This window comes from Erpetoichthys calabaricus, chromosome 8, assembly GCF_900747795.2.
Source record: "Erpetoichthys calabaricus chromosome 8, fErpCal1.3, whole genome shotgun sequence".
In the NCBI taxonomy this organism is placed as follows: domain Eukaryota; kingdom Metazoa; phylum Chordata; class Cladistia; order Polypteriformes; family Polypteridae; genus Erpetoichthys; species Erpetoichthys calabaricus.
Genome location: NC_041401.2, coordinates 164,217,342 through 164,243,463, shown reverse-complemented (window position 1 = coordinate 164,243,463; position 26,122 = coordinate 164,217,342). Strand labels below are relative to the sequence as shown.

The 26,122-nt window shown below is 40.3% G+C and overlaps 1 protein-coding gene across 1 annotated transcript in view; it reads left to right on the top strand.

The window, feature by feature from the left end:
- epha8 (eph receptor A8) overlaps positions 1-26,122 on the top strand; it is a 633,561-nt gene that overhangs the window by 329,180 nt on the left and 278,259 nt on the right. Inside the window, exon 3 of the mRNA XM_051930368.1 lies at positions 13,240-13,903. Within this exon, the coding sequence (XP_051786328.1) occupies positions 13,240-13,903 (664 nt within the window). The remainder of the gene's footprint in view (positions 1-13,239; positions 13,904-26,122) is intronic.

Here is a 26,122-nt window from a genome sequence, read left to right as displayed (position 1 = left end):
GAATCGTGACACAGCCTTCCTCTCTGTTACAATCCCCTGAAATGCCATTGGGCACCTCAGTTTGGGAACTCCTGATACAGTGTCTACAGCTCTAAAATAAAAATGTTATGTTGGTTTTATATATCTTTTATTGAAGGTATTAAAAGCATGTAACATTCCATACAATCAAGAAAAAACTTAACAAAACTAAATTCAATTCATCCCTAACCCATGAGAAAGAGAGGAAGGCCAACAGCCAGAGTAAACCTTTTGAGAGTAGTAACAAGAGAAAGGTGTATTTCTCCCCAGTATAAATGCTTATTCTAAAATAAATGTTATTGATTAGATCCTGCCAGGTTGTTAAAAAGTTTTGAACAAATCCTCTAAGTAAGAATTTGATTTTGTTCCAATTTCAAGTAGTATATGACATCAGTTACCCACTGACTTAAAAGAGGTGTGCTAGGATTCTGCCAGTTGAGCAAGATAAGTCTACATGTTAGTCGTGTAATAAAGGAATTTACAGTTTGTTTGTCCTTCTCAACTTTAAACCCCTCTGTGAGTCCACCAAACACAGCAGTTAGTGGATTAGGAGGGATTGTGACACCAAGGCTGTCTGACAGGCTTTTAAAAATTTTTGTCCAGAATGATGTTAATTTGAAGCATGCCAATACATATGGCCAAATGAGGCTAGAGCTCGATTGCAACATTCACAGGTAGAATCTTGCCCTGGAAACATTTTAGACACTTTTAAATGCGATAGATGTGCTCGATAAAAAATTTTAGGTTGAATAATTGAATGCTTTTCACATATGGAGCTAGAGTGAATTCTGTACATGGCTGCCTTCCACTCCTTTACTGAAATGTTGAGTAAGAGGTCCTTTTCTCACTGTACTCTTGGAGCTTTCAAAGGAAGGGACTTCAAAATGGTTTTACATATCACTAGCAGTCCCCTATGGCTCTGCCTGCAAGTGAAACAGGACAATGAGGAGAGTCCTGCCCGGTTCCCCACTCCTGACATCACGTTTCTCCCACTCCTCGGCCTGCAGCCTCTGTCTCAGATTACCGTGAATATATCGATCCTGCAAACAAACTATGATTCTTAGCGCGATGAGAGAAGTCAAAAAATCAACTGGAATGTTCCAGCAAATTATAGAAAAAAAAACCCCAATCTAAATCCATTAAGTAGTTCTCTTGTTTGCTAACTAAGCGAAAGTAAGATATGCCCCGAGGCTGGCGCGTGAATGTGGATTCATGCAAAAAAATCACTACTGCATGAGAACTATGATAGTTAGCATGATGAGAGAAGTCACAAAATCAACCGGAATATTCAATCAAATTAAAGAAAAAAACCCAATCTAAATCCGTTAAGTAGTATTCTCATGAAAAGCGGACAGACAGACAGACAGACAGACAGACAGACAGACAGACAGACAGGCAGGCAGGCAGGCAGGCAGGCAGGCAGGCAGGCAGGCAGGCAGGCAGGCAGACTTTGGATTTTATATATTTAGAGTCCCCAAGACTGATCAATATCTCTTCTGTAATATAAATACGTCAGAGGTGAGGAAAAACGGGCAGATTTCGTTTAGCAAAGTTTCTAATTTAGAAATAGTGAAAAAAATGTGTTAATGGGAAGCTAAATTTGTAATGTAATTGTTCGCAGGATGCAAAGACATTATTCATATACAAATCTCTAAATGATTTAATCTCATACCTTTTGTAAACATTGAAAAATTGTGTAAGTTTGAGAGGATGGAAAAAGGTGATTATCATGAAGAAGTGCCACAGATAAAATATTCTGTTACTTGAAGTGCTTCCTGCAATAAAATAACGACTTTAACCTCCAGAAAGGTATGGTGAGGAAAAGGCACATCAATCTTCCTTTAGTGTGGAATTTGAAAGAACAATATGAGTCTAAACCCCTTCAAAACACACTGCATTTTGCGGAAAGAAAAATTAAAAGGGAAAAGTTAATTCCACCTTACATGAATGAAGCTGAAAGGACCTAAAGGTTATTTTTGGTTTTGCTATTAGTGACTCTAAATTTGTGTGTATTGACCTTTGCCTGTTCCTTCTTTAAAAAGCATTTTCTTTTCTCTGCCACTCAGTTCATTTGGACCTGCCATTGCTTAAAATAATCTTAATAGTTTAATTATTAGTCAAAAGGTGTTTGACAAAAGAGGCAAAAATATAGTTTTCAAAAGGGGCCAGCATGCGCAAAATAGCCCCATAATCAAAGGTCTTAGGTAAAGTGTAGATCACCGGGGTCTCAGATACAGATGTGGGAAAGTAGGGACGAGGCACACCATTCTCACTGTCATCTCACGCCTTCTCTAAATTATCTGCAGAATAAGCTGCTGAATAAATCTGCCTGCTAGCAAAAGAAAAGAGAACTAGTGGAACATTTAAGTAGTTTTGTTTTTTCTTGTTTCTAGTCATTAGACCTGTGTGATAGTTAAAAATTAATCATAATGGATCAGTGATGTTCTATTTTTACATCTCTCCTGGAACAGCGTCGAGCACTGCATGACAAATCAGACACTTCAGAAACTGTGGAATATGATAAACTGCACAATAAAGAGCAGTATTGGGTGATGCTTGTGTGTTGGCCTATAATGGACTGACCATCTGGACAGGGCCTCTTCCTGGTTTGCCCCTGCTACCCTACCTCAAATGGATTATGTAGGTTAAAAACTGGAGAGAGAGATGCCTGTCACCAGCCGGCTTTAGCTTCACCTCTGTCTGTCACTTAGCTCAAGACATCTCAATTGCCCAATGGGTTTTTTTTTTTTTAGACCGCCTAATTACTTGTGATATGCTGGAAATCATTTTGCAAGTGGCTGTTTCTCGCTGCGTGCTGTTTATCAGGCGCCACAGTCTGGGTTACACAGAATCCAGCTTAGCGAGATGAAAGGAGAGCGGCAAAGGCGCTCTGCGGAAGATCAGCCCCACGGGGGATCACCAGTTGCAACCGAACGAGGTCTTTCCGAGTGCAGCTTGCCTCAAACGCTTTTTTATTAATTGAAGAACGAGTTCGGGGAGACGAGTTAATTGCCTCTGGATGAAATTCCTTAGCCAGCTTTGCTTGGGTTGCAGCTCTGCTCTGTAAAGAAAAAAAAATGATCAGACATTTTTTCATGAAAATCAAAGCAGAAAATTCTTTAGTCACTCTCGGTAAGGGAGTTTAAAACCGCCACCTCATTCATCCGTCCATTTTTCAGACCAGCTATTTCTTCATTGTTTATTTCTGATTACTACATGGAGAAAGTACAAATTTCTGATCATTGTTAAAATTTTCATATTTATGTGCACCATTTTGGGTGTTATATAATAAAGGAAACATTGAAGCTAAGGAAGTGGTTTATGAGCCCAGGACCAAATCATTCAACTGAAAGTTTCTCTTCTTATTTATTCCATTGGAAATCAAATAAGAAAATTCTTTAGTTGCTGTAGGCATAAGAGACATTCTTCATATAGATCAGCCATTACTCCATTTGGTCTCTTAGTTTTTCATAAATGTGAAATCTTGTATATATTGCTTTCTATGTGCAGTGCTTTAGCATGATGATCAAATGTTATAAATAAATATGTAAGTGCAGAGATCATAAAAATAGAATACATGAAACATATACAGTACCTTTAAAAAGTATTGACCTTGTAAGAGAAAGAGACAACAACAATAATGAGTTGGAGTACCAGCCTGGTCACCCAGTATAATTGGTTTTGAAGAAGTAACGAAATATGTCCAATTATTGTGGAGTTGTATTTGTAAACGTGAGCTCCAAACAGAACTATCCCAAGACGGCAGAGCTTCTGACAGGAAGAGTCGGGTCCAGGTGGACGGACACCATAAGTGACATCAGAGGTGTTGCAGCTGTTAATCATTTGATTTGCAGAAGGAGGAAGAGAGAAAGGCATTAGGACACAGTGGCAACCGCTGGAGCCCTGGAGGTAGAATTATAGTCACAAGAGCCCTTCAGCTGTTCACTATGCACATGCGCATGACAACCTCCTTGGAAGTTTCATATTTTATTAATGTACAAAATTGATTCAAAGTGGATTTAGTTTGGCTTTTTGGCAATAAAAGACTCTGTAATGTCAAACTGAGAACAGATCACTGCAAAGTCAGTCAGTCAGTCATTTTTTAACCCTCTTTGCTCCATCCTCGGTTATGACGTTAATCTGCATCCAGCCCTGCAAGCAGGTCCTCCAACTTGCAGGGAAAACTTGGGGGTTGGTGGCAGGATTGGCATTCCAGCCGCTGTAAAAAACCTCATACTGTTCAGTGTGGTGCTCAGGTGTTACCCATTGAGTGGCTGCACTCGGATCTCAATCTGGGTGGTTCGCAGTGTGGTGGGTGCAGCAATGCACTGTATGCTCCCAACCATAGTGTTGAACAGGGTTGCATTGGGTGTTAGAGCCTATACCAGTTAGCACAGGGTGCAGGGAAGGAACAAACCCTGAACACTATGGCCAAAATAAGATTGCCAGTCCACCAAGCCTGTATGTCATTAAACTGTAGTAGGAAACCAGAGCACCCAGAGGAAACCCACACAGACATTGGGAGAACATGAAAATTCCAAACAGGGAGGACCCAGAATGCAAACTCTGGTCTCCTTACTGCAAGGAAGCAGTGCTACTACTGTACCACCTCTCTCTGCAAAGTGATCTGAATCATTACAAACATATAACACAAAATAATTGATCTCATAAATATTCATTACCTCCAATATGACACTCCTAAATCTTCAATGGTGGACCCAGCTGGTTTTAAAAATCATGGAATGAATCCCATGGAGTCACCAGTCTATAGTGAAGGGGTTTTGCTTGTATAAATGCATCATACCTGGAACGGACAACTTGTGGCAAATTACATTGTCTGCCTCTTTACACAATGAAGACAGTAGAGCACTTCAAGCAACTCCATGAAAAGTTGAGTGAAAAGCATAAGTAAGGGGATTGAGACCATAAAATATCCAAGTCACTGAATATCCCCTATAGTTCAGGCAATGGAAAGGGAATAGCACAGCTGTAATTCTGCATAAACCAGGTCATTCACAGTAACTTAGTGATCATGCAAGAAGAAAACTACTGCGGAAGACCACCAAGAGACCTAGGAGAGCTACAGTAGAGATATTGAAATGATTGTGTAGACAACTGCTGTGCCTGGGTGCTTTACCAGTCAAATTTTTATGGGAGAATGGTAAAGAGAAAGCCATTGTTAAAAAAAACACGTGACAAATTGGCTAGAAAGGGCACATGACTGTCTCTGAAAGCAGCAAGAAGAAGGTTCTATGGTCTAATTAAACCAAAATGGAGCTTTTTGGCCATCAAACTAAACAGCATGTTTAAACACTACACAATATCAAAAACACACCATCCCCACCATGGAATGTGGTGTTGGTAGCATCATGATGTGGGGATGCTTCTCTGCAGCAGGCCCTGGGATGCTTGTGAGGGTAGAGAGTAACATGAATGCATCAAAACACAGGGGAGTCCTGGAGGAAAACCTGATGTCCTGAAGTGACTAAGTCAGAGACCAGAGTTTGTGTCTATCAAGTATCTCAGAATTACTCCTAGAAATTGCCTGACTAGGATAAGAATTTGACTTACTTCAGATAAGGACACAAGAAGCAGTCATGAAGTATCCTACTCCACCTCCCAGTGAAGAGTAGGAATTCATGTTTGAGAATGAATAACGTTGTGATTTTATAGCATGCCGTGCCACAAATTGCCACTTGTGATGATGGTTTATAGCTGTTTGATACTATGGCCAAGGGATAACCACAAAGATAATAATAATAATAATAATAATAATAATAATAATAATAATAATAATAATAATAATAATAAGAAGAAGAAGAAGAAGAAGAAGAAGAAGAAGAAGAAGAAGAAGAAGAAGAAGAATATAATAAGAATAATAAAAGTAGCAAGAGAAGAATATAAAGAGGAAAGAAAGCTCAATTAAGGTAGGATATTGCACTGAGCTGCATATAATTCTTGCCAATTCTCAACAATATTCCAAATAAAACTGTAATGACGACCAAGATGGAAAGACTGAGGCACACACAGCAAATGAGAGTCCACGTAATGGTCAAGTTTATTTAACAATGAACGATCCACTGCCATACTTTCAGAAGAATTACCTTCATGATGTTATGGCCAGAGGAAACACCCGATAAAGTAACAGTTACACTGAAACTTGCCCCAGCTCTTCTTGTGCTGTTTGCGAATTGGTGTTCACTCTTCCACTGCTGTGGATTGTTGTCAGGAGTCACATTCCATGCTTCTCTCCATGATCCCCCCATATTTTCTGAACGGCTTTACTTCTTCAAGTCCCCAGGTGTCTCTGTCTGTCTTCTTCAACCTTTTATGGCTTGTAAAGTGTAAAGTGACTGTTCCAGAGGTTCAAAGCTTACCTTACCTGTGTAATATATCATTGTCAATTACCCAATCCTCCCCACTTATCTTCAGTCTAATACGCTGCCTACTATAATACAGTTTGAATCCATCAGCATCTGTGTGTTTATACTGTGATATTTTGTGTGATTTACATTTTTGTGTTCATCCACACTTATGATCTTTATGTGAATGCCAATTTACACCTCACAGCACAGGAACAATAAAGTCTACAGCACTTTTGTCAAAGACGTCTGGGATTCTTGCCCAGCCGAGGTGCCTCTTCCTTGGAAGGACTGGGGGAGCAAGTATGGACAGAACATTACCTAACCCTAGAACACTGGGTGGCAGTGGTGTCTCGAACTCCCACAGGGCTTCATGGGAGATGGAGATGGATACAGCTTTGTTGGGATCTGGGGGTGCCGCCAGGGGACGCTTCAGCTGCTCCAGAGCCCATATGGGTGATTCTTACACCACACCCGGTAGTAGATCATCAAGCAACTGGAGCACTTCCGGGTAACATATAAAAGGAGCCAGCAGACAGAACTCGGAGAGCCAGAGTTGGGAGGAGGAGTGGAGGAGAAAGGAAAAGAGAAGAAGGGTTAGTATTGTGCAGTGTTTTGAACTTTGGACTGTGTTGTTGTGCTTGTGGGAAACGGGGAAGACGTTTCTCACAAAGGAAGAAAAGTCAGATTGGATGGAGCTGTAACTATATATATATATATATATATATATATATATATATATATATATATATATATATATATATATATATATGCATGCTGTAAAAATAAAAATAAACATTTAAGAATGGAGTTTCCATCTTTCTTTTGACCACATTGTATCCTTAGCTTGGTAAAATGATACTGGGTAGGAAGAGAAGACAAAAAAGACATTAGCAGAGTTAAGGATTCACCGTAGGCTCTAGAAAAAAGAATATGATTGTCATTCTTTAATCATTCACACCTGTGTACTACCTTTATATTGAAACTGATGGTCATTTGTGATTTCGTCAGGTGACTGGCAAAACCTCAGAGAAATGTTCACAGGAGTTCTTCTAGGCCATGATACTCCTAACTGTAGAAACACAGTCAAACATGTGACTTGTTGTGTAACATCCAAATCTTTCTCTGGAATTTCTCCTAAATTGGTCCAAGTAAGCCTTGTGGCAGTTTCCTGTATGTGAAACACTGACTGAACCCTTGTTACAGGTACCTTGCTAAGGCCTCCACACTTTACACATTCACTTCATCAATTTTTTGATCACACCAAAGCAAAGGCAGGTGTAAGGGAGCGAGCAGAGTGCACTTGAAGAGTGAAAACATTTATCCTTTTTCTAACCCGATAACGGTCATGAGGAACAACTGATTATCCTGATAATATCAGGTGCAAGGAAGGAAAGAACCCTGGATGTTGTGCCAGATACTGACTGAAAAATCTTCACAACTTCACCCAAAAGTCCTACGCAGAGAGGATATCCATTCAGCCTTTCATCTGGGAGCTCATGCTGTGTGTACACAAGTGTGTACAGGGAAGCTTCATGCCGCCTCCACCATCTCCTCTTTGCTTAATTAGATCCTCAATTAGTGACTTTTATTAGTAGTTAATGAGTCCATTGTTTAGTCATTTCATTCACTAATTGTTGTCTGTAATTACCTGGATGTCCCCCATGTAGATGATCCTGCCTAAGAGGAGATGAACTAATTTATTTTGGAATGAACAAGGGGAACCTGACCTGAAACACACACAAACACACACACACACTTTGTTATGGTATAGCCATCAATTTTTTCATGGCTGAATTAAAGCTTTCTTTAATTTAATATTTTTATTGTTTATGAAATATAATTTTGTACATTTTCTTATTGGTAATGTGTTGTTATGTTTTGAATATTATTTTGTTAATTAATTATTTGTTAGGTATTGTATGTATTTTATGTATTTTTGCGTTTATGTATTTACTGCATGTTTAGTTATGTGCCCTGTCCCTTTAAAAAGTATTGGGTGGAGGCCACCATGTCGATCCATTGGAGGACCAACATTTGCCAATTTTTTCATGGCAGAGAGTTAGGCCCTCCAGAATGGCATTGACATACGTGGAGTAGAGACTTTCTTTGTGAGAATCTTTTCTCACTTTCTCAATCACTTTTTCTGGTGAGGGCTGTGGTGACAGCAGGCCATGTAGGTCAACTCAGACTTCAATGTCCTTAGCTACAGATTCCAGCTCTTCTTACTGAATTTCCAGGTGTTCCCAAATCAGCTGATGATGTAATCCACCCAGTGGGAACATGCACAGACCAGCTCCAGAGTAGGCTGACTGGGGGCATCTTTATGACATGCCCCGACCACCTCAACTGGCTCCTCTCAATCCTGAGAAGCAGCAATTGTACTCAGAAGCTCTCCCAAATTTCTAAGCCTTTCACCCTTTCATGGAGTGTGAGTCTAGCCATTTTTCAGGATGTGAAAAATCCTGATGTCTGCTTCTTATACTTGCAATCTTTCAGTTATTATCCACAGTTCATGATCATAGGTGAGATCAGTGATGTAAATTAACTGGTAAACCAAGAGTTTTGTCTTTAGACTCAACTCCAGCTTTACCACCATGAAGCATTACAGTAATCCCTCGCTATATCGCACTTTGACTTTCGTGGCTTCGCTCCATCGCAGATTTTATATGTAAGCATATTTAAATATATATCGTGGATTTTTCGCTGGTTCGTGGGTTTCAGTGGACAATGGGTCTTTTAATTTCTGGTACATGCTTCCTCAGTTGGTTTGCCCAGCTGATTTCATACAAGTGACGCTATTGGCAGATGGCTGAGAAGCTACCCAACCAGAGTGCGTATTACATATTAAATAAAACTCCTCAAATATATTGTGAGCACGGGGGCTGTTCGCACCCCTAGAGGATACGGCTGCTCCTCAAAAAACACTGAGAAAAAATCAGAAAAACTGTGCCATTCATACAGTTTCTCTTAATTCTTTAGTTTACTAAAGTCCCTTTGGCAACAATTACAGCTTTGAGTCTTTATATAAGAATGAATTCAGCCCCTCCTGACTAGAGGTATCCAGTTGCAGACAGATATCCTGAGACCCTGAAGCTAACCAATGGAAGCAAAGTCAGACTGTGCCAAGTCACCAAGTGTGGCTACCTATTGCCTTTGAGGCAGAGAGGGATGGGCAAAGGGAAAAAGCAGCTTGGAGATGCCACCAAAGTGCTCACTAAGTGCCATGTCTGTTGAACGCTCTCTCAGAGCTCCTTTTTAACTGACTGAATAATCCCAACCTTTCGGACAGTTGAGCACCTAATAATAATAATAATAATAATAATAATACATTTTATTTATATAGCACCTTTCCCATACTCAAGGCACTTACTGTATAATAATAATAATGTATTTGTAGTTAGTAAAATAGTGGTGTGCCTTGGGATGAGTTTCGTTTCAAAAATTGTGTCATTACTGAAAAAAATATTGGGAAACATTGATCAAGTTAATAGTATGAGATAGTTAGAGATAGATAGATAGATACTTTATTAATCCCAATGGGAAATTCACATTCTCCAGCAGCAGCATACTGATACAATAAATAATATTAAATTAAAGATTGATAATAATGCAGGTGAAAAACAGACAATAACTTTGTATAATGTTAAATGTTAACGTTTACCCCCCCGGGTGGAATGGAACGATCTCCTCAATCTGTCAGTGGAGCAGGACAGTGACAGCAGTCTGTCGCTGAAGCTGCTCTTCTGTCTGGAGATGATACTGTTTAGTGAATGCAGTGGATTCTCCATAATTGATAGGAGCCTGCTGAGCGCCCTTCGCTCTTCCACAGATGTTAAACTGTCCAGCTCCATGCCAACAATAGAGCCTGCCTTCCTCACCAGTTTGTCCAGGCGTGAGGCGTATTTCTTCTTAATGCTGCCACCCCAGCACACCACCGCGTAGAAGAGGGTGCTCGCCACAACTGTCTGATGGAACATCTACAGCATCTTATTGCAGATGTTGAAGGACGCTAGCCTTCTAAGGAAGTATAGTTGGCTCTGTACTTTCTTGCACAGAACATCAGTATTGGCAGTCCAGTCTAATTTATCATCCAGCTGCACTCCCAGATATTTATAGGTCTGCACCATCTGCACACAGTCACCTTTGATGATCACGGGGTCCATGAGGAGTCTGGGCCTCCTAAAATCCACCACCAGCTCCTTGGTTTTGCTGGTGTTCAGTTGTAGGTGGTTTGAGTCGCACCATTTAACAAAGTCATTGATTAGGTCCCTATACTCCTCCTCCAGCCCACTCCTGATGCAGCCCACGATAGCAGTGTCATCAGCAAACTTTTGCACGTGGCAGGACTCCGAGTTGTATTGGAAGTCCGATGTATATAGGCTGAACAGGACCGGAGAAAGTACAGTTCTTTGTGGCGCTCCTGTGTTGCTGACCACAATGTCAGACGTGCAGTTCCCAAGACGCACATACTGAGGTCTGTCTTTAAGATAGTTCACAATCCATGCTACATTGTTCGTCACACTGAGTGAAGTGACTCAGTTTAAACAGAAAGAAACTGAGAAATTTTCAGGCCTAAAGAAAAGGAAGGTAAAATTTATGTTCATGGAAATATAAGTAATCTGATCATAAAGGCAGAAAAAGATTTAGGTTGGACCTGTTCTGTGGGTGTACAGTAGTGCAAGACAGGTTGGGGGGCAAGTTATGTTTTAAGATGTGGGGGTCTGTGGATCTTACAATTAAACCAAATGTAGAACACAATTAGGGTGGGAATGACTCTGTAGGTGTGGTAAATGATAAACTGATAAATGACAGACTTCAGAAAAATAAGAGGACTAATGATTGCATTTATGGAATACAGTGAAAATGACCATAAACTGAGGCAGAGGCTGTATAAGGTTTGAATTGAACTTATATTATGGATGTGTTATCAATTATTGGAAATTTACTGAGGTGGGGGTGCATCGTGGTGTGGGTTTTTGCAAAATGGGGAACTGGACAAGTTGGCAGAGGACTGGACAATTTGGAGACAGGTGTAGTATAAAATTTGGGTAACAGGTGGAACTGTTCCTTTTCACATCTATAGGACAAGTTACTGGAAGAATAAGGGGACTGTGAATGTCACAGACTTAAGTTTTGGATCACAGTAGAAATAGGAACGTTGGCATCAGATTGGGCAGCATGGTGAAAAGGATATAATACATTTTAGCCTGGATTTGTCCTATGGGTCTGGACAGGCCAAGATGTGCATTGACACTATGATAAGGACCATGAGAACATGTGGAATAATCAGATAGATAGATAGATAGATAGATAGATAGATAGATAGATAGATAGATAGATAGATAGATAGATAGATAGATAGATAGATAGATAGATAGATAGATAGATAGATAGATAGATAGATAGATAGATAGATATATATGAAAGGCACTATATAATACATAAGTGCTGCTTCAGTTTGTCCCCCCAAAAACTTTGCCCCCACTCAAATGTTTTTCATCAGCTGCCATTGCCAGCTCTGCTGATCATCATGGCACAGACTAGAGGAGAAGGAGGAGAACTCTAAGGTGTGCCATGTACTGTAAGTTTAGGAAAAGCAGCAAAAAGACACCTGGATATACTAATGGTGTAATGGTGGACGTAAAATGTCAGCTCCTCTTCTTTTTAGTGGAACACCTTGCCAGTTTACGTTTGATGATCTTCTCGGGTACAATGCCCATACATTAAGTTTGTGTTTTATATTTGTAATTTATTTAGATCACTTTGCAGAAAGAGTGGCACGGTGGCGCAGTGGGTAGCGCTGCTGCCTCACAGTTAGGAGACCCGGGTCCTCCCTGCGTGGAGTTTGCATGTTCTCCCCGTGTCTGTGTGGGTTTCCTCTGGGTACTCCAGTTTCCTCCCACAGTTTAATGACATACAGGCTTGGTGGACTGGCAATCCTATTTTGGCCATAGTGTTCAGGGTTTGACATGCAGGTTAGGTGCATTGGCGATTCTAAATTGTCCCTAGTGTGTGCTTAGTGTGTGGGTGTGTGTTTGTGCACCCTGCGGTGGGCTACGCCGTGCCCGGGGTTTATTTCCTGCCTTGCACCCTGTGGTGGCTGGGATTGGCTCCAACAGTCCCCCATGACCCTGTAGTTAAGATATAGCAGGTTGGATAATGGATGGATGGACTTTGCAGAAACCTGTAATCATTTAAACACTAAAGAGTCTTTTTCCATTGATCAATGTTAAAAATGTCAAATTAAATTCATTGTTTTTAAATGTCATATAACAAGAGAGTGTTAAAGTGTCCAAGGGGTAAACACTTTCCATAGGCACTGTACATATTCAGCACAGTTTACTTTTTTAAAACTTTTCCTCTCCTAACAGTTTCCAGGAGATGCAGTTTTTATTATACAGTTTCCATTCTACTTAAGGGCATGATGAAAAAAAATAAATCAATAAAAGGAGTTTAGATATTAAAATGTTCAACCAGCTTCAGATTTGGTGGAACACCCTGTAGGTAGAGGCCTAAAGGGAGTGAAATGTGTGGCTTCTTCTTTACATTTCATCAGAATTTATCTCTGCTATTCAATTTTCTTGAACTTTGATCTTCCATTGAGGTCCTAGGGCACTGGTGCCAGTTTCAAAGCGGAGGAATGTTCTAAGTGTACTGGGAAACCCTGAGGCCTCATGGGAGATGCAGTGTTTATAGCTGAGGATGTAGTAGTTCTGAGGCATCAGCATTCAACAAATATGTTTCTGTTTTCTTTAGTTCCACTGATGTTCTTGGCTTATTAAGTTCTAAAAATTAAGGATGAATTACTTTCACCAAATAGTTTAAAGTTTTTTCTCTTTCTTTTTCTTTTCTCTAGTGGGAAGCCATTAATGAGATGGATGAATACTTCAGCCCCATTCACACCTACCAGGTGTGTAACGTTATGACTCCCAATCAAAACAATTGGCTGCGTACCAACTGGATACAGCGAGATGGTGCCCGTCGTATTTATGTTGAAATCAAGTTCACGCTCCGGGACTGCAACAGCATGCCAGGGGTTCTAGGCACCTGCAAAGAGACCTTTAACCTCTACTATTACGAGACTGATCGAGACGTTGGGACAAATATCTGGGAAAACCAGTTCACCAAAATTGACACCATTGCTGCTGATGAAAGTTTTACTGGTGTGGACCTGGGAGTGCGACGGCTTAAGCTGAACACTGAGGTGCGTGGAGTCGGCCCCTTAGCAAGACGAGGCTTCTACTTGGCTGTACAGGACATTGGTGCTTGCCTTGCCATTGTGAGTGTGCGGGTCTACTACAAGAAATGCACAGCCATGATCCGCAATCTGGCAATGTTCACTGATGTGGTGACCGGGGCAGACTCCTCCTCTCTGGTGGAAGTGAGGGGCCAGTGTGTGGGTCATGCTGAGGAAAGAGACACCCCCAAAATGTATTGCAGTGCAGAAGGAGAGTGGCTGGTCCCAATTGGAAGATGTGTCTGCAGTGCTGGCTTTGAAGAGCATAGGGATGCCTGCATGGGTGAGTGTGCCAACAGGACGGAGACGGGAAGGGAGGTGGGCAGGGGCTGACACTAAGCAGATTCTGAAAGATAGGTAGAATCTGCAAGGGCTAAAGAAGATGCTGCCAACCTCACCTCAAAACCTGGAGGAGAAATGTGAATAGAACACAATAAACGCTAAAATCAATTATTAATATTGGTCAGAAGGACTTGGCTCCAGTGTCACAGCCTGGTAGAAAACTGGTGGTGCTGCCAGTACGTATCCGTCATATGTGCATGATGTACAAACATCAATTGGAATAGTTTACTGGCCAACAATGTAGCAAGGTTTCTGATAGGCCATGGAGTGTGGTGGCAGGCAGAAGAAAGAGGAGGCCATGGCTGAAAAAGATGGTATAGGAGAGGGAATAAGGTGTGGTATAAGCGAGCTAGCCTACCTCATGAATACTTTGAGGCTCATTTACCACAGGGCTTATTATTATTATTATTACTATCATTATGAGCTACACCAATTAAGGAATTGTGACATTATCTTTACTACCACATTAAGTAAACAAAGCTGAGCCTGTGGCTCAAAAGAATCCATAAAGCCAAAATGTCTCCCCTGCTCTGGGGCTTCATGTATCTCTTGTGTTTGCTCCATTTTAAATTAGTCCCCGGGTAGAAGAGGTCTGCTGTTATCCTGTCTAATCCATTGCTTCTACAAATTGGCTATTTAATTAAAAGCCACTAATCCTAAATCCACACTCAGAAAATGCAAGTCAGCCGGGTGAAGTTTGTGGAATAGCAGCACTGGCGGTGACCTTTTAAGAGCCCAGCTCAGCTGGGAAGGCACTCTGATGTGCCACAACTCCATTTGTATTTCTGTCACATCATGTGACAGACAGCATGCTTTTATATCCTCTCACATACCAAATAAGACACATTCTGTTTATTTTACCCATCTGTACACCAAAGCAGGGGACCCCTACAATTGAAGATTGGAAATTTAACAATCTGGCTGCTGGGAAACCTTCAGTACACATTAGGGCATTATTCATCAAAGGGTAACCTCAAGTGTTCTGAACATTTTTGGGGTTTAGTCAGTGGGCGGAATACTCTGTGGTAATTAGGGGTGACCTGATTGTGGTACAGTATTGATTGAACACTGAAATCCAAAAACGGTACTATGGAATACACAATGAATTAGCCAAGGAGACTGCTGTCACTTAGAATGTGCATAGCTTAAGTATTGTTGTAAGAGTAGAAAAATAGCAACAAGAAAAAAAAAAGAAGAATCAGGAGAAAAACTCAGATAAGAGTAACATAAGGTTTGTAACTGGAAAGTCAAAAACGCACTATATCCATATATTCTTGATTGCAGTGGTATTAATTATTAAATCACCTGATAATAGACATTTTAATGTGTGATTGCAGTACACTATTTATATGGCAATAATGGCAACCAAGTTTAACATTTTCAAACAAAAAAACAAAAATTTCAATCTTGTGCAATTAGTTCGGGAAAGTATATTAATCTCATGATCTTTTGCATTGTTGAATTGGCCTGTACACTGGCTACTCTTCTCAATTGCCCCCTCCTGTAATTCAGTGGTCAAGATTCTCTTTTTTTTTAATACATTTTTATTGAATTTATTAAATACATATAACATTCCATACAATCAAGTCAAACTTAACAAAACTAAAATCAAATCAACCCCTATCCATGAGAAAGGCTGGAAGGCCAACAACCAGAGCAAGACTGCTAAGAGTAGTATAAACAGAAAGGAGTCTTTTCATCAATTTAACTGCTTATTCTAAAATGTTATTGATTAGGTTGTGCCAGGTTTTAAAAACGTTTTATGCAGATCCACTAAGTGAGAATTTAATTTTTTCCAATTACAAATAGTATAAAACATCAGTTACCCACTGACTTAAAAGAGGTGAGTTAGGATTCTTCCAGTTGAGCAAGATAAGTCTACGTGTCAATAGTGTAGTAAAGGCAATCACAGTTTGTTTGTCTTTCTCCACTTTAAGCCCATCTGGGAGTCCACCAAACACAGCTGTTAGTGGATTAGGAGGGATTGGGACACCAAGGCTGTCTGAAAGGCATTTAAAAATCTTGGTCCAAAATGATGTTAATTTGGAGCAGGCCCAAAACATGTGACCTAGTGAGGCTGGAGCTCGATTGCAACATTCACAGGTTGGATTTTGCCCTGAAAACTTCTTGGACACTTTCAAATGAGATAGATGTGCTTGATTAAAGATTTTAATTTGAATAATTGAATGTTTTGTACATGTGGAGCTTGAGTGAATTCTGTTTGTGGCTGCTTTTCACTAAAAATGTTGAGTAAGAGATCCTTTTTCCCACTGTACTCTGGGATCTTTAAAAGGAAGGGATTTTAAGATGTTTTTATATATTATGGAAATGCTGTCTGAGTCCCCAAGACTGATCAATATCTCCTCTGGAATAGAAATACTATAGGTGGGAGGTGAGGAAAACTGGGCAGATTTCGTTTAGCAAAGTTTCTAATTTGGAGATAGTGAAAAAATTGTGTTGATGGAAGATTAAATTTGGACTATAATTGTTCAAAGGAGAGCAGAGAAATAATTTATATTCAAATCTCTAATTGATTTAATCCCATACGTTTTCCAAACATTAAAAACTGTGTAAGCTCGAGAGGGTGGAAAAGGGTGATTATCATGTAGAAATGCCAAGATTCTCTTTTGTGCCCATTTGGACAAACCATTTTACTTCCTGGTTATAACAATAGGAGGGATTAACATTTGAAATCTTCTGACCATGGGAGCCACTGGTCTTTTACAAATTGGGGACTTTAATACATAACAGTGGAGAATTAAAATTAAACCGTTAAAAGAGAAAGTTACCCGAAGGGGTCTTCAGTAGAACTCTCAAAATGTGTGGAGATGATCCTTCAGTTTTTAGGAGCCTGCCAACTGTAGCATATATAAAAAAACTCCAAGAGCAGTCTAAAGGAAAATCAACCCCAGATATTTTTAGAAGATTGTTAACTAACTGTGACATCAGGAAACTCTTTGGACTTGACAGGATCATAAACTCTGATACTGTGGTAAGTCCTCAAAGTCAATGGGCAAAGAGGAAACAAATTTTAGAAACCACCCAAAAACTCCAGCCATGTGATTGGATGAGTCTCTGGTATTTAGTTGGCTTTAGTTTACAAGGGGAATGCTGAAAAGCAGTTGATGGCTCACCTACAGAGTGTTGTACTTCCAAAGGTAAAATGAATAATGAATGGCCCAGAAGGCAAGGATAGCAAATTTCAAAAACAAAGTATCATCAAAACAATTTGAAAACCAAAATAAAAAGTCAGAAAAGCATAGCCTAGAGTTCCTTAAGTGGAAAGTGAAGGAAATTTGAGCAAAGTCTGTAGTTTATCCTTAATTTCAGATAGTGATGGGATGAAAGGACAATCCATTTACCTGATGACATATTACACATGTGCAGCCAGGTCATTACTAAGATGAAAATACAAGTAATGGTAATGCCCTTTAAAACAAGCATGACATTAAAGATGATTATGGTTTTTTTTTTTAAATATTTCAAATAACCGACAGTCACCACAACCAATGACATAAAATCTCCATTGCACAACAACAACATTTGTTTCTATAGCACATTTTCATAGAAACCATGTAGCTCAAAGCACTTTACAAGATGTCAAAGAGAAAGTTACAAGAAAAGAAAAAAACAAACAAGATAAAGTAAGAATAATAAAGAATGTGTCAAAAAGAAAAATAAATCCATACGATCTTATAAAACATAGGTATATAATATGTACAAAATCATATTGTAAGAGCCAAAAAAAAAAAAAACCCAGCACTAAGACATTTCCATAATAAATTGAAGATGAATGCAATTCACACCAGGAAGATTTTATGAGGCATCCCGGTTTGTGATGGGATATTCACCTGGTTTTTGGGCTTCTGTGGATTACTGAGGACTACCAGTGTTTCATGAAGTGGTCTTCAAAAATTTAAGAATATTAGTATTTATTGGTTCACAGTTGGAGGTGCTCATTTTTTAAGAAACAAAATATTTTAGCAAATACAACTCAATCAAGCACAAGAATGCTCTATAAAAACAGCAATCAATGCCAAATAACAAACAAGGAGATCTTGAAGAAAGTGCTTAAAACAAGAACACATGTATGGAATTTGAGCAAAGAGTTTATTATGGAGTTGACTTGGCAGATTCCCCTGCTTATGTGCAGTTGAAAGCCAAGTTGGCTGGGGCTTTCTTTAAATTACTTCCTGCTGCATCTCTTCTTGCTATGCTGGAGAAAAGTCAAAAGCTACCAACATCTGGAATCACACCTGTGCCTGATCTGGACACATCAGTGGATTTTGTTTAATGCATTTGTAGCAGTCCAGTGCCGCCCAGATTAACACCGTCGCTAGGACGGTGAATTATTTATTTTTTTGGTGGGGATTCCAGGAACGCACCCAGCCTTGGCCCAACCCGCTCACATTCACAGATAGAGACACCAATCAAAACATCCATCCACCCATTTTCCAACCCACTGAATCCGAACACAGGGTCACAGGGGTCTGCTGGAGCCAACACAGGGCACAAGGCAGGAAACAATCCCGGGCAGGGTGCCAACCCACACAAACCAAGCACACACTAGGGCCAATTTAGAATTGCCAATCCACCTAACCTGCATATCTTTGGACTGTGGGAGGAAATCGGAGGAAACCCATGCAGACACGGGGAGAACATGCAAACTCCACGCAGGGAGGACCTGGGAAGCGAACCCAGGTCTCCTAACTGCGAGGCAGCAGCGCTACCACTGCGCCACCATGCCGCCCCCAATCAAAACAATTGAGTGTAATATATTTTAAGTGTAAAATCAAATATAAACAACAAAAATTAGACAACCCTCTCCTTCCCCTTCGGCGATACAAATATAACACACAACAATCAATCCCAACAATAAACACTCACGACAATGTCCTAATCACAGTACCAATACTGCAGAAACGGATGAAATGGTATGGAGTAAAGATGAAATTGACAATCCCGGGAACAGCTTCCGTAATAAATGAATTAAACAGTCCTACCAGTAGTCCTGAGCAGCGAGGGGTAAGATTTGTGGGAGCTCTCCCTCCGAAGACACACAATGACTAATCCTCCGCTATTCACTCAACAGGCAGGCAAGAGACAGTCCATTCATCCTTGCGAGAAACAATCCAGGGTATAAATAACTTCACAGTGGTTACATTGGACATACGGGAAAGAAAGAAACACAGCCCCACCTCATGCTACTTCGCTGGCCCTTTTTTCAAGTTTCCTATTGTCCCTTCTTGTCCCATTTCAAGCAATCAATTAGGGCAATCCCCTTCGGGCTGCTGGGAAATGGAGTCCTTCCAGTGGTAGCACTTCTACACCTTGATGATACATCAAACAGAGTTCAAAGTTCTAATTCAATAGGTGGGACTACACAGAAAAAGAGAAAAACCGAGGGGTGGGATTGAAAGTGATGGGCAGGGCACAAACTAAGGGAGGGACATTAAATTTGGCCAATGCATAATAACTCAAACAGGATGAGCTCACAAATTCTCCCCATCATTTTAAGGTATTTAAACCCTCCAAAATCTGAAGCAGAATGAAATGGTTCTCTGTGTTGTTGTAGAGTAAATCTGAAGAACATATTGAGCATTTGTGTATATTTTTCTGCATTTTGAAAGGGTAAACAATACATTTATGGTCTGTCGCACTGCTCTTTGGTGTTTTGAAATTCTTTCAGTACACGCGTAAAGGCTAAAACACATCTGCTGTTGTTTGTGTGTTTACTGCCATAAGTGATATGTGGGAAGTGTTGATGCTGGAAAGAGAGTGACCCGTCAGCTAAGCTCCTACTGATAAATACACTTATGTAACTTCAAACATTCCTTCACCTACTGGAGTGCTTTGATCTGCCAAAATGTAAAATCACCAAGCAACAGCACTCTTTCCTAGTCTATCCATCCTAATGCAAGTTCCTTTTTAGGACTATGGGGAGCAAGAGCTGATTATAGGAGTTTTGGGCACATACCCTCCCTCATTGAAATGGTCCCAGTTCAGAGTCCACCACTTACCCTAGCATGAATGATTTAGGAGAAGTTCGAAGTACCTGGAAAAATGTGTAAAATGTGTGCACTTAATGCAGGATAAGTAGGCCAAAGAACTAAAAAATGCCACAAGAGGTCAACTTTGTGCCACCATGTTGAATTGTATTGGCATAATAAAAAAATAATAGTTCTATAAAAAGGGGTCACCACGTGCAAAGAAAATATCTGGCCAGGGGGGTGAACGTGGAACCCTGTACCTATGGTCTCACCAATAACTGCAGCAGCTCACTGCTCAAACGGTGTGAGCCCCGGAATTCCACTACCTCCTTCAGTGGTGCTGACACTCAGACAGTGGACTGCGACTCACCTTTTCATGTTTACTTTGATACCTGACCACTTTTTTTTTATTTTGAGCAGTGTGCTACTTGAACTTTTGAGTGCTTCCGCCATGCTGTGCTGCTCCATCAATTTCCTTTTGTTTCATATATCACTGCTTAAGCAGCCAAATAGTATGTTTTTCCTTGCCTCCACTTCACTGAGCAGGACCTCCATTTCGCATTCACTGAAATTCTTTTTTACATATGCTTTTGCCATTGATTTTTAACAAAACACTGAATGGAACTAGCTATTTATATTGATTTGCATATTCAAATATGTGAAATTTTGAGAGGAGTCAGGAGGGCTTGTGCATTAAAATTCACGCTGATTGGGATTTATAAAGGGAAATGCACAGAACTTTGCTTAGGCAGAGTTTTATGCACCTGAATTATTTTGTGCATACGCACATTTCTAGTTTTATCTGTATGCCATGTTTTAGTCTGAATTCTATGCAAGGCATTATACATGAGGCCCCTAGTTCTGAATTAGAGATGATTAACAATATACCCACTGACAAAGTGGAAACAAAATCAATGTAATGAAGATGGAAAAACCAATCCTACTAACTTGTGGGAACTTTTTATTATTTATTTTATTGCATTTAATTAATTTATCTGTTTAATTGTAAATGAGGCAATATTTTTGGTATGGTGCATTAATCCCCAAGGGGAAATTCTCTTTTTCACATAACCCAACTTACTTAGAGTTTTAGGAACAGAGCACAAAGTGAGCTATTGTACAGCACCCCTGGAGCAATTGCAGGTTAATGGCAAAGCTTTAGGGCCTAATGGAGTAGCATTCCTTCTGTCCTTCTGATTTGAACTGGCAATCTTTGAGTAACCAGCCCAGATTCTTTAGCCACAGAGCCAACACTCCAGGTGTTACAGTATAGATCTTATGCTGGTGTACTATTCCATAGACCTGTGTGAATTTAAAGTAAAGAGGAGTACATGCATGCATTTTGCGTGATGTCATTTTACTGACCTGCTCAGTACTGGACTTTGAGTCACGAACTCCTTTTCTGCCACCACTCCTCCTTCTTGGGCTCCATTCTGTTTAACAGAAGTAAAGGTGGAGGAGTGGCGAACAGTGAAAGAGTGGTGGCTCTGAGGCTAGGGATCTGCACTGGCAATCGGAAGGTTGCCAGTTTGAATCCCGTAAATGCCAAAAGGGACTCTGCTCTGTTGGGCCCTTAAGCATGGCCCTTAACCTGCAAATTGCTGAGAGCTTTGAGTAGTGAGAAAAGCACTATATAAATGCAAAGAATTATTATTATTATTAAAGAGGCACCAGCTACAGCCACCAAAATAAATGCTAGGGTGATGAGGGTGTGCTTCACAGGGGCATCTGTGTGTCCCGGGTCATTTACCTCCCTACACATTTGCCTATACTGACTATGCTAGGAACCACCTCAGTGTATTACAACTGGCCCTTCATAGTTTCTCCACGTGAGTTTTATTATCAGCCAGTCCAATCCATGTACCTGGCACTTTCTGAAGAATGCCATCCCCAGGCTTGGCTTTAGGAGTGACCCCTTAATCCCTCTTCTCTGTAAGGTCTTATGAGCCATATGAGAAATTCAATTTTTGAATAAACTCTCACCTTGGACTAATTTGTTATAGTTAATCATAGTAGGAACAAAGCTGTAAGGATCACCGTGTTATGGAGACCCCTGCAGTACACAAGGGTTCATAATTCATTGACGAGGTTTATTCAGTCTTTTTACACAGACTTTTCTTGTTGAAAACTATGGCAAAGTGCTTTGCAGAATCTAGTTTCAACTTTTGCTCATCACAATGAGAACTAACAGAAAGTGTTTTTCAAAACCATTCAGTCTTAACTTGCTTTATTACTTTTCAGGCTTAGAAACATATCCAAGTGCCCTCTAAAATCAATTAAATTCTATTTCAGATTATACCAGTTATAGTGAGGATTATCACAGACTCTTTTACAAAATCACCACATAACCTAACCTTCTCAAACCCACTTAATCCAATTCATGGTTGTAGAGGCTCAAGCCTATCCCAAAAGCACTTAGTATTTTATTCAATTCGATCCATTTTTTAAATAGTGCTCAACACTGAGTGCAGTCTCACAACACTGTAATAAGTTTACAGATTAATTACAATTACACACAGGGCAAATTACTAATTAGTTAATGAATACACATAAAGATACAGATTTGTTCAATCACACAGTCAAACAAAGCAACTTGCTGATGGATGTCCTCCCCAGGCTTGTGTTTGTCCTGTCCAGGTGATGTTCCTGTCATGTGCCCAGTGATTCCTGGGATAGGCCCCAGCCACACAGCGACTCTGCTCTAGATATGTGGGTTTAAGTGGGGATGGATGGATGGAACTTAATAATAACTTTGCAGATATATTAACGGTGAAATATGAGCAGTTGATATTAGATGAGAGGAATACACGAACTCCAGTCAACAACATTCCTGGAGAATATAAACTACTGAGGGTCCATGCTCAGTTAGAATAGACAAAGTCAGACACAGTTACAGTACACTCCCGGAGCCCTCTGCTGACTGGATGCCCAGCCTCTCCTGTGCACTCTACGGTACTCATCTGTGCTGGTCTGTCTAATTTGATGACAGATGCTTTCCACCATTAGTATAATGCAGGAAACTTACACATTCACTAATACAGGGTCAGTGCAGAATCTAATCTGCACATCTTCAGCATGTGGGATGACAACCCATGCAGATCTTGAGAGAACATATAGACTCTACCAGAACAATGACTAGGTGAGACACTGAATCCAAGACACAGAAGCTTTTTTATTATCAAAATCAGGGAGTCAGTTCGTTTCAAATCAGTCTATTCCAAGGTGGGGTCATTGGGGCCCATCCTACATTTTTAAAAACAAAGGTGCCAAGGTGTTCTTTTAGAGTGATGCCATAGGAGATACATTTTTAGTTTGTAAATGAACCATCCACATAAAGGTATCTAGAAAAAGCCTTTAAATCCATAATGGGTCCATGACTAATCACAGATAGATGGTAGTAGATATCCATCCATCCATTCATTTTCCAACCCGCTGAATCCGAACACAGGGTCACGGGGGTCTGCTGGAGCCAATCCCAGCCAACACAGGGCACGAACCAATCCTGGGCAGGGTGCCAACCCACCGCAAGACACACACAAACACACCCACACACCAAGCACACACTAGGGCCAATTTAGAATCGCCAATCCACCTAACCTGCATGTCTTTGGGAGGAAACCCATGCAGACACGGGGAGAACATGCAAACTCCACGCAGGGAGGACCCGGGAAACGAACCCAGGTACCCAGATCTCCCAACTGCGAGGCAGCAGCGCTACCCACTGCGCCACCGTGCCGCCCGGTAGTAGATATGTAAAATTCAAATAGGCTCATGATTTAAAAAGATGAGTAACATGTGTTAACTTCAAGTTGTCTTGATTTGTCAGTATCCCATTAGGTTTCCTACTGTACATTAAAAATTTCTGTTTATCCACATATTAGGAATGCCTTCAAGGCCCAAATAACCAAGCAATGGAATGAAGTGGTTCTTTGTCAAGTGATAGTTTATAGATTAACCAAAAAACTGAATAAAATGCCATCTATCGAACCATCCATTTTAAGAGTGAGTAGCGCAGGGTTCAACTCAGCAGGGTGCTAGTGACTATGCATATACTAGGGGTCAGCTTGGAATTGTCAATCAGTCTGACACACCATTGAGGTTGTAGAATAACAGAGTACCCACAGGAAAACCGAGGTAGACATGGCAAGAACATGCAAAATAAACACAGACCACATCAGGATTTGAACACAGACAATTAGATCTGGAAAGCAACATCACTACTCTCTTTTATAAAATTAGTTAACCTTTATTCCACGCCACCTTCAAAGATTGTGACAATATGCAAGAACTGTCACTAATTGTGGTCAAAAGTCATCCATGTATTTAATGAATCCTCTTATAAAGTTTATATCCACAGAGCCTTTTCAGAGTGACCTTTGGCACAAGCTAGATGTTCCCTGCAAGGCACATTCCTTCACACAACTCTAACATGAGAAGCAACAAATAACATTTTCTGTGCATGTTTATGTTTGCAAAATAGATTGGGATGTTGCCTAACAGCCTCAATAACTTGGGTTTGAATCTTGGCACAGTTATTTCCTGTAGGGAATTTGTACAAATTTCCCATCTTTCAGTAGATACTGCCACACTGTAAGCATGTGCATGTTCGGCTAACTACAGGGGCCTGATGTTCTCTGTGACAAACCGGTAATTTGCCCAGGGTTGGTTCTTGTCTTGTGCCAAAAGATGAGGCCTCACATAACCCTGCAATTCATTAAACAAGTTCAGTAATGAATGGGATGATGGATATTTGTAATGTACGGTCAATGCATGTTTATTATATATCACACAAAGTTTCACCAAACGACTGTTTTTTATATTAAGTCTTTAAGGAAAAAAGATCTGAAACACTTAAACACTTAATTTTATTAAGATATGTCGTAAAATATCTTAGCAGTTCAACCACGCTTCATGCCATCCATTGTTCTGCCACCTGTCCTTAACGCGTCACAGCATAAAAACTTGGGGTCAGATTTATAAAACTTGCGTACCCACACAGCAGCACGTATGCAACTTTTCTTGCAAAAGTTGAGATTTCTCAAAGAAAACTTGATGACAAAACTTGTGTATAGTTAGACCAACTCTGTCCCATGTTTACGAAACATTTTAGAGAAACAGGGAAATGATAGCACACTTGATCAAGTGGGGAAATGCAACTTCTTCTTCTTCTTTCGGCTGCTCCCGTTAGGGGTTGCCACCGTGGATCATCTTCTTCAATATCTCCTTTGCATCTTGTTCTGTTACACCCATCACCTGCATGTCCTCACTCACCACATCCATAAACCTTTGCTTAGGCCTTCCTCTTTTCCTCTTCCCTGGCAGCTATATCCTTAGCATCCTTCTCCCAATATACTCAGCATCTCTCCTCTGCCCATGTCCAAACCAATGCAATCTCGCCTCTCTGACTTTGTCTCCCAACCGTCCAACTCGAGCTGACCCTCTATTGTCCTCATTTGTAATCCTGTCCATCCTCATCACACCCAATGCAAATCTTAGCATCTTTAACTCTGCTACCTCCAGATCTGTCTCCTGCTTTCTGGTCAGTGCCACCGTCTCCAACCCATATAACATAGCTGGTCTCACTACCGTCCTGTAGACCTTTCCTTTCACTCTTGCTGATACCTGTCTGTCACAAATTAATCCTGTCACTCTTCTCCACCCATTCCACCAACTAAACCAGCTAAATGGTGACTCATGCCATTACTGAGCTGTTATTATAAAGTGCATTGCTGTAGGTGTGTTTGAATTTTTTTTTTTACTTTGCATTTATGTTTTCCTAATCTTTCTAATACCCATTGAGAGCTATCAAGCACAAACATTTCAGTTTTGATTCTAAAATTTAAAAAAATAGCTTCATCTATTTTTGTGTTGTTTCCCAACCCAATTGTGTTCACTATGGCATTATTAGGAAATTGTGATGCGACATTACAACCCATGATATCATGAGTGCAACGGGCTAAAGCTTGTCAATATGTACTCCTTGCTGTCCAAGATTGCGGATAACTTCCTTGAGACTTTCTTCTGTCTTGTTGTAATGACTACACAGGATGGCAGCAGTTTTAAGTGGGAGGAAATCAGCAGTAGTAATAGTAATAACAAGCTAAGGTAGTAAATTGGGAGGATGAGAATCAAATAAACACCTTTCAGGACGTGAGAGAAAATCGTAATTT